Consider the following 8486-nt stretch of genomic DNA (forward strand, 5'->3'; position numbering starts at 1 on the left):
TTCACAAACATGAGTTGCTCGAAAGACCTGTTCGAGAGCCGGTTTCTCTTCGCTGTCATGATGAGCGATGCCGTGGAAAACACGCGTTCCACGTCCGCTGACGTCGCATTCACAGTAAAAACTGCCCTTGCCAGTCGGGAAAGTGAGGGAAAACGGCTAGCATTTGCTTTCCAGTAGGTAAGGGGCTTAACCGTGTCTGCAGAAGTTCCCTCTGAGAGGTACAAAGAGACTTCCCCCGCAAGGGTTCCAGGCATGCTATCTAAGCGGGCGTTTTCATTCTGCCTGATGTTGCTAAACATAAGACGGCTTGGCCCCCCTTCACAGTCTACATTCGAGACGGTTCTGGCGCTATCCTGCCTAACAAAAGAGGCCCCCTCCCCAGAACAGCAGAACTCATCTTCTCAGCTGTCGCAGCTGAAACACCAAGAAGTCTTAAACCGTGGGTCTAGGAGAGCCCCCATCAAAAAAACTGAGTCAGTCCACGTGCTTCCGAACCGCTTCTCGAGGCTAAGCTGTAGGCCTTTAGCCGCCTCTTTGCAGAGAAGTGTTCCTTTGCTTAGAATTTCCGCAAGGGAAACTTCGATGTTTCGCAACGCGGGAAGCAAAAGCCCGGCCGTCTCGTGCCTTTCCTGGAGTAACTCCGTGGCCTCCTCTACGGGGGAGAGAAGCTCTATCAAGTCTGTAGCCAGTCTTAGTTCATATTTAGACAGCTTAGCTTTTTTGCACGCGTGCAGAGTTTCTGTCAAACCTGGATGACTAGAAAGAGTGCTGACGAGCTTCCTCATCATTCGCAGCTGGGAGTTCCACCTTGTCGCATTGTGCGCTTCCAAGTGCACACCGGCCACATTGAACACTTCTTCCGTGTCGGCGGTGCTCTTCCGTATGGATGCAACGATGGAGCCGCATTTTTGCACCACTTCTTCAGCATTTGGGTCCTAAAATAAAGCGAGGACGACAATTGGTGAATATTACACCTGCAAGTAAAGGTAGCGCAAACGGTAAACATGCAATGCGATAGCGTTTCAGAAAGAGAATGATGAAGCAGGTAATCATATGGTATTGCACTCGATCACACACTGACGCTGTTCAAAGCTTGCCTACGATAAGACAAAGCGAGGATAAAAGCGACACGGTCGCTTTTTCAGCCCTACGATAAATTGAGTGCCCACTTGCGCAGTAAGGCTAAACCATCCTTTTCTTCTGGAATAAGTTTTGTGGGTATGGCATTACAGCTGGTATTATAGTAATGAAAGCGGCTTCGTGATTGAAATAAACATACTGGCAGAAGACTGCCATGTCTCTGACTGTGCTTATTTTCCGTGAAACTGTGTTTACAGGCACAGTGATTTTTACTAGAACGATTGATGTGCAAATGATTTTATTCCCGGGGCGGGGCGGGAGAGTAGTAAAAAAAATAAAATCGTGCACCCCCTCTGTCCAACAACGATGATGGTTGAACGCGAATAATTCGCGCAAGGGATTCCTTGGTTGCCAGCTGAGTTTAGGCTTTGACTCACAGAACTTTGAATCATTGTGCTTTGAATTTCACTCGGACGTAGTTTGGATTCTTGACCACCGCGATTTAACTTTAACCCTCCGCCGTCTGATATCGCACAAAGAAAGCTTGGCGTCGAACTATCGTATACCTAAACGGAGGAGTGCATAATTTTTCTGTCTAATTTTTCACGTCCATACACCCTTCTCCAAATTCGAACCGCTTTGAACACGTCCAAAATCGCGCAATCGGATCAAGGTCGGCTAAATAACATGAGGGACCCAGGTCGGATTTCTTCAATGGAAAGCGTTTCTTTTTTCGTTTCACACACGATCACCGTCATCGTCAGAGAAAGTTTGCTTTTTCTGACGCGACATACGCCATCAGGGAGTCATAGGAAGCTTCCCTTTAAAGAAAAGAGAGGGAGATCACGAAAGGAGCAAAATAGCAAGGAGCACAAAACAGAATGAAACAACAGTAGTCTAAACAAGGAATTAAGGATATCTTTAAAATGCAACATCGGGACACCGTCGGCGTTCTTTACATGATGTACCAGTTTCCTTTGTTTTCAGAGGTATTTGCAAATGGTTGATTGGCGTGGTGAGAGCACACTTGCAAGTCGCGTAAGCTTGGTGCAGAAAAATTATCCGCAGACACTATTTGATGAGAAGCATTGTTCGTCGTATCGGCCATGGCAGCGGATAAACCACGTATTTTTAACGATGAAGAAGTGAAGCACGCTAGAAAATTCTGGAAAACATGAACTGGGGGAGTTGCCGGTGATTGCATACCAAGCTTCATGGAACTTCCCAAACAATAAGAGGCACAGTTGTTTGCTCTTAATTTTGCCCTTAAGTACGTTTGCTCTTGTTTGCTTAAGTTTGTTTGCTCTTGCAGTTGTTTGCTCTTAAACTGCAATTATTATATACACACATTTTTTTTTCACATTGCCAAATTTTTTGACAAATATTGGCCCAAACAGTTCTTCGGTATATTAATAATAAAAGTAGTACCGCACAAAATAAAACCAATAGATTATTTAATGGCACATACCTGCCGAATGGCGTCTTTTACGGCGAGCTGCAGGCTGTGGGCGGCGCAGCCAAATCGAAAGTGCTCCAACTGATGGAACTCACTTAAAAGCTCCTTGGTTAAGCGTTCTGGACAGTCGTCAAAATTGTCATCATCGTTGTCCTCTTCAGTTTCCCACCCGGGAAACGCAAACGCCTTTATCATGGATGAAGCGTTATCAGTCACCACGCGAAGGACCTGAAAAAATACATAAAAACGGTTTGTTCGTGTCCACTGCAGGACGAAAGCCTCCCCCAAAGATTCCCAGCCACGCTTATCGAGTGCCAGCTGAGTCCATGCCCCCCCCCCCCCCCCCCTTCCCCTTCAATTTTTGTAGTTAATCTCGCCAACGAGTTCCCGGTGGACCTCTATTCCGTTTGCGTTCTATTGGCAATTTGGCGGCCACTTTGTCAAAGGAATGTTTCAGCTATTGTCCCTCATTCGCATTACGTGACCAGCCCATGCCTATTTCCTTCGCTTAATTTCAACTAGAATGTCCGCCACCTTGGTCTATTCCCTAATCCATGCGGCTGTTTTCCTTTCGGTTACAATTAAAGGGCAAAATTGTACTGAAATAAATATTTCACCTTGTCAGCGATGTCCCACTGTAGCAACGCTGCGTCGTACTCGGAGCGGATCCGAGCAGCTGTGTGGCTTCCTGTCAGGCGAGTGAAACTGAGGAGGTACGTGTGAGCCGTGAAGTCGCTGTCCACAAATGTTGCCTCGACAGCCAGAAAGCCCTCCGTAGACCGCGACGTCCACACATCTAGTGCGATACACACGTACTCCGCTCCCGCCAAAGACGATGATATTATGGTCTGCAGCTCTGATACTTTTCCTGGAAGAAACTTCTCTCTGAGGTCATCCCGCGTTGGCAACTTGTAGCCCGGCACGGCAACCTGAGTTTGAAAGAATGCAAAGGAGTTACTTCGAATAAAGGCGGCTTATAGTATTCTCAAACTTACCTTGACGAATTGCTTGAATCCCTCCCTCTCGACAATGCGAAAAGGCTCCATGTCAGTGCAAACCATGTTAATTATGGCGTCATCCAGAGCAGCCTTTCGATGAGCAGGCAGAGAACTGCAGCCAGCAGCGAAGGACGATGTTATCTTCGGCTGGCTTGAAAGCCCTTTCTCTCGTTGCGCGTACTCGCGCTCGTGTTTTCTCTTTAGGTGCCGAATCAAATTAGACGAAACTCCGACTGCAGCATGTATCGTTTCGGAACAAAGCTTGCAGAGCGCAACTTGTTTGCTTTCTTCGCGGGTAATATCAAAAAACTGTTTCCAATGTGCCATGTTGGCGGACTACTGCGTGCGTGCGCCGCTGGGCGCAGGAGCCAATGCGTGGGAGTGCGCTATGAAAGCGGTTTTTATTTCCCACAAAAAGCTAGGAAGAAGAGGGGGGGGGGGGGGGGGGGGAGTGGTAGCACGGAAAGTCAAGGGGGGAGCATCGCCCAGCTATTACAGCCCGAGCCTGCTCCTAAATGAACCATTGGGCTTCTATAGTCGTTCACAGCGCCAGCGCGGCCGTATTGCCAACAAGACCCTCCCTGTGACGCCTCGTTTTCGCTGAAAAGATTTCGGAAGGTTGCTGGTCCCAAGAAGAAATTCACTGGTACCGTGTAATCCGGCCAGCGCAGCCAATCTCGGTAACCGGCGCTAAAAGAGACTAGCGCTGGTTCCAATGTTTTACAGGGCCAATGTAGGTGTGTGCGCATGTGTGCATTGAACTTCGAAGGATCGGCGGCGCGGCACCGGTCTATGACCCTGCCGAAAACCGTCCTGCGCGCCACACGGGCACGGCGTCACCGGGTCAGCAACGACAATTTCGGGAGCCTGCGCGGAGAGGCGAGAGGAAGCGCCAGTGACTCACCTTGCAGAGGGCATCTTGTTACGTACCGTCGTGGACGCCACTCAAGCCCCCGCCACCCCCTTCGATAAGAAGAACCCTTTTTGTGACAGCCTAAGTGGCTCATGCCCCCGGCGGACACGTGGGGAGAGCGGTCACTGACGCCCTGAAAGAGGAGTGCAAGAAACCGACGAGGGGGCCGATCGAAGGGGAAACGGCAGGTTCATCGAAAGGCCTTTCGTCATAGGTGGCTTCGTAATTCGCCGAATTACGAAAATTCGTCGCAAATGCTCAAAATAAATGTCCACGTGTTTTTTTGGAAGTCATTTGGGTCTCCGCGAAGTAGGCAGGGCGGTTTGACTCGTAATAGGTCGAATTGCGAAAATTCGTCACGGGTGCTCAAAATGAATGTCCACGTGCATTTTTTTTTTTGAACTTGTAGACAGTGGGGAAGGTGGTAGCGCACCGGCCTTCTCGTTCTTGGAAATTTCGTCTGGAAACTTCGTCCGCGAATCGCCGCGTCGGAGCTGGGAGGCGCAGCCGTGGCCGCAGTTCGTATATATAAAAAAAAAACTTCCTTCCAGTTACATGGGCTCTCCTGTTTCGGCTGAATTCCCGAACCAATACTTTTAGGCCTTCGTCGACGCTGCTTCGGGCAAAGGCGTCTGAGTGTCTAGACAGAAGGATTGAAAAAGGTCCTAGGGGAGAAGGGGGAGCGCGGGGTGAGATGTCGCGTAAGCTGATATGCGAAAGCTTGCGGCGAACACAAGCATCGCGCTAGCGTCTCGCTGACGGCTAGCTAAAATCGGGAGTAAGGCACGCCCCCAAGAAAGTTTGGCTTTCGTAGAACTCGTTCACAAATATCCTGGTCCTGCAGTCCGTCCCGCACTCACCCGTCACCCGTACCTTTCACATGAATGTCACGGTAGCCGGCACACATTCTCATGACTAATCTGCGGTGTTCTAAGCCCCCCTTTTCTGTTTTTTTTTTTATTTTCGTTACCCCCTCACTGGCGGCCATGTGCTGGCAGCGTGGACAGCCTAAAACGTGGTTGCCTCTTTTCTTAGAAAGCCATTATTGTGCGCACTTACGAACTCACCACGAGGTGTCGAAAGAGGGAAAAAAAGAAAACGTGCAGCGCTAGACAGTATAGCCGCTCCCTAAAAGAGACCTTAGGGGCGCCCTTTTGTTTGAACTTTGGCTGGTGGGTTCTATGGCGTATTTTTGCATATCTTGAAACAACAACGCGTAGAAGGAAAAGCGCTTTATTTTTGTAAAAATACATGTAATTCCATTCCCATTCCATTCCGGGCAAAAAGGCTCTTAATTCCATTCCCATTCCATTCCTCCAAGTATTGCCGCAATTCCATTCCCATTCCATTCCGGGGTCGCGAAAATGTGGAATGATTCCGGAGTCATTCCAATTCCGGACTGGTAATTCCGCAACACTGGACTCCACCTCCGCGACATTGTGTGCCCAAGGTCCTTGTGCTACAGCGTGTGACGTGGTGTCTGTGAGAATTGATAATGCCGCCTCATCTCTGACTCGGGCTTTCTTTGAGGGTGCTGCACACACTTGAGAGTGGAACTGCTGCGTTGTGCGATCTTTTGTACCGAACTGACTTGAGAACGTTCTTCCCTAAGCTTCGTTTGATGTTCCTTCGCGCTTAGTTATCCTTTTAAACTTTGCTTGGACGTCCTGCTGTTACGTACAGCGGGGATTTTTTTTAATCATCAAATTGGCTTTTTCTTAAAAATGTTTGGCTTTTCGCCCTATTTGTTTATTTTATATTGGCTTTAAACCTGCCATAGCCTAGCTGGAGCAGGTCTCGTTCCCCACATTTTTTTTTTCTGACGGGGAAGGGGGGGTACATGGAATTGGAATTGGAATTGGCTGACCCCCAGGGCGAACGTCCATCCGGACTCAGCAGCCCCTTCGGTCCAAAATCTCGGTCCAGAATAAAAAAATTAACGGGTTTTAAGAAGTTTTCAGAGTGCGAACATATCAGTTTTTGTTTTGATTTGTCTTTGGACACGATCTTTAGGATCTATTTTTTTAAGACTGCGTCTGTGCTCTTATTTGTGATTATTTAACGCCTATTTACGAATCCGCATAATTTTCAAGCGATTTCTCCAGTAAATATTTGTGGAGGATAGTTCCTCGATCCCCTTTCATTTTTTTTTTTACTTTTCGCATAAATTTTCTTTGAACCGATTATTCAATTACTTAGACATTCTTCTAAATTTTTTCGTAGTAGCGAATTTCTTTTTCACAAAAGTACCGAATGTGAACTTCAGAGGTACCAATGAGCGGCGATCCAACGTCGGTCCTACTCGAGGACGCTGCTTTGATGTGCATGTCTGCTGCGGGAAATATTACTTACGCACTAAGCGCCCTACCGTGCTGTTAAACTAAGTAAACACATATCTTTTAAATAATAATGAAATGGTTTAACAGTGCAGTTAGAAACAAATTATTAGTCGGAATAGTAGGGCTAAAGTTTTACACTGGATTTTTCACTTACATCATCCCAAGCGATTTGACTTGCAGCGACTCATTATAACCTGCAGCATGCCTGTTGCAGTCGGCACTTGTTTTTTTTATATACCATGTATAATTTCGCGCCGACACCTGCTTCTGCGAACATCATTTTACTGGTGTGCGGATCAAAAAAGTACTGATGATGGGGAGCTGCAGGTGACATTCGTCTCAGATCACGACAATATTATGGGAATTATGCCCTAAAGCAAAACGCAAAGAATTACAGATGAGCAGTCCTTGGGAATGTGAATAACTCGAAGTATGCTGCCGAAAACATTGCAGAGTGCTTTTAACGTCGTTGCACAGCATTTCCAATTTTTGATTCACAAACACAATAAACCCGCCGCAGTCCCTGCTAACTACGAATAAGTCGGGACGGAAGCGTGCAGCAATTTACAATAGGTGCCTTCCGTGATGCATTGCTAATAACGCCTCAAGTACTTGCGTTATCAGAAGAAAGCAACGCACAGAAAAGCAGAATCCCAAGAAATTGCAACCTCATCGTCATTATAAAATTGGCCTTTATAAAATAGTCATTTATAAAATCACAGGTTCCTTTCCCAGTAAGGTAGCACTCATTTACGCAGCCGTTGTCGTAGGGACTCCACAAAGGGCAAAAAGAAAATAGTTAGTCTCACTTATTTTCGAAAAAAAAAACGCAATTGATAATAAGTCGTCAAAAAACGACTGAAAACACGATACTGTCACTGATTTGTTATATAACATATTGGTGATTACAAGTCGCTAAAAAGCAAAAAAAAATGAACAATAAGGTTTTATGAATGCAGCAAATATCCTAGCTAATATTTAACACATAAACCGACGTTTATTTCCGGCAAGGCCGTATAACCATCCCCTTTCCTGAATTAGACCTTTCCAGAAACTGCAGCGCCGCTCCTTCCCCTGGCTGGTTCGCGCAAGGCGTCATGGGAACTGTGTGCGCGCGCGGTGCGAGCGGCGACGGGGTGGTCGCGCCGCGCGCCGCGTGCGCGGAGCGAGCCCGTCAAAGGACATGAAATGCTGTGCTTGCAAAGATATGTTGCGCATCAATTAAAGCATCTGTAAACCATAGAACCCAAAATAAGACATAAACTCCGCATTCATCTGAAACTACCTGCACCGCATGAGAACCTTTTGTCGTCTGCTAGCAACGTCGTCTGTTAGCTTGCAGAGTGGAACCAGCTGCTGCCAGTTGAGAAGCGTCCTCGCGCTTCTGGCTGCCCGCGGGAAAAGAGAAATTCCTCAAGACGAGGAAATAGAAAACAAATGTGACACTTGAGCTCCCCGAGAAAAATACAAATAACCAGCTCTTGCTTCCGGCAGCCCGCGGGGAGCCGAGTGGGAAAACGTAAGCCCATATCATGCGCACACGTTATTCGTGATCTATTTCCGCGAGTGTAAAGCTGCACTCGATTACGACCTGCCTTAGGGTTTGTAGTTTACGCGATACTGACAATATGGTGCCAAAGAAGCTGCAGGAGGGGGACAAACGTGCTGTGTACTCGGTTGGGACAACAATACGCTACGAG

At 47.4% G+C, this 8486-nt stretch overlaps 1 protein-coding gene across 1 annotated transcript; it reads right to left on the reverse strand.

The window, feature by feature from the left end:
- Window positions 1–401: 401 nt before the first annotated feature.
- Window positions 402–3480, reverse strand: LOC144168366 (zinc finger BED domain-containing protein 4-like). Its single transcript, XM_077697368.1, has 3 exons — window positions 3154–3480; window positions 2549–2764; window positions 402–935 (listed from the first exon to the last, which is right to left on the reverse strand). Exons 2-3 carry the CDS (start codon window positions 2729–2731, stop codon window positions 402–404), a joined length of 717 nt encoding a protein of 238 aa, XP_077553494.1. The 5' UTR covers window positions 2732–2764; window positions 3154–3480.
- Window positions 3481–8486: the final 5006 nt, after the last annotated feature.

The sequence above is a fragment of the Haemaphysalis longicornis genome, unplaced genomic scaffold, assembly GCF_048455015.1.
Source record: "Haemaphysalis longicornis isolate Haplotype H1 unplaced genomic scaffold, Haemaphysalis longicornis Haplotype H1 scaffold_2, whole genome shotgun sequence".
Classification (NCBI taxonomy): domain Eukaryota; kingdom Metazoa; phylum Arthropoda; class Arachnida; order Ixodida; family Ixodidae; genus Haemaphysalis; species Haemaphysalis longicornis.

Coding starts and splice junctions, on each gene's coding strand:
- LOC144168366 (XM_077697368.1), bottom strand. CDS start 2,731: ATGATAAAGGCGTTTGCGTTTCCCGGGTGGGAAACTGAAGAGGACAAC. Junction 936..2,548: donor TAAAAGACGCCATTCGGCAG/GTATGTGCCATT, acceptor GCTTTATTTTAG/GACCCAAATGCTGAAGAAGT.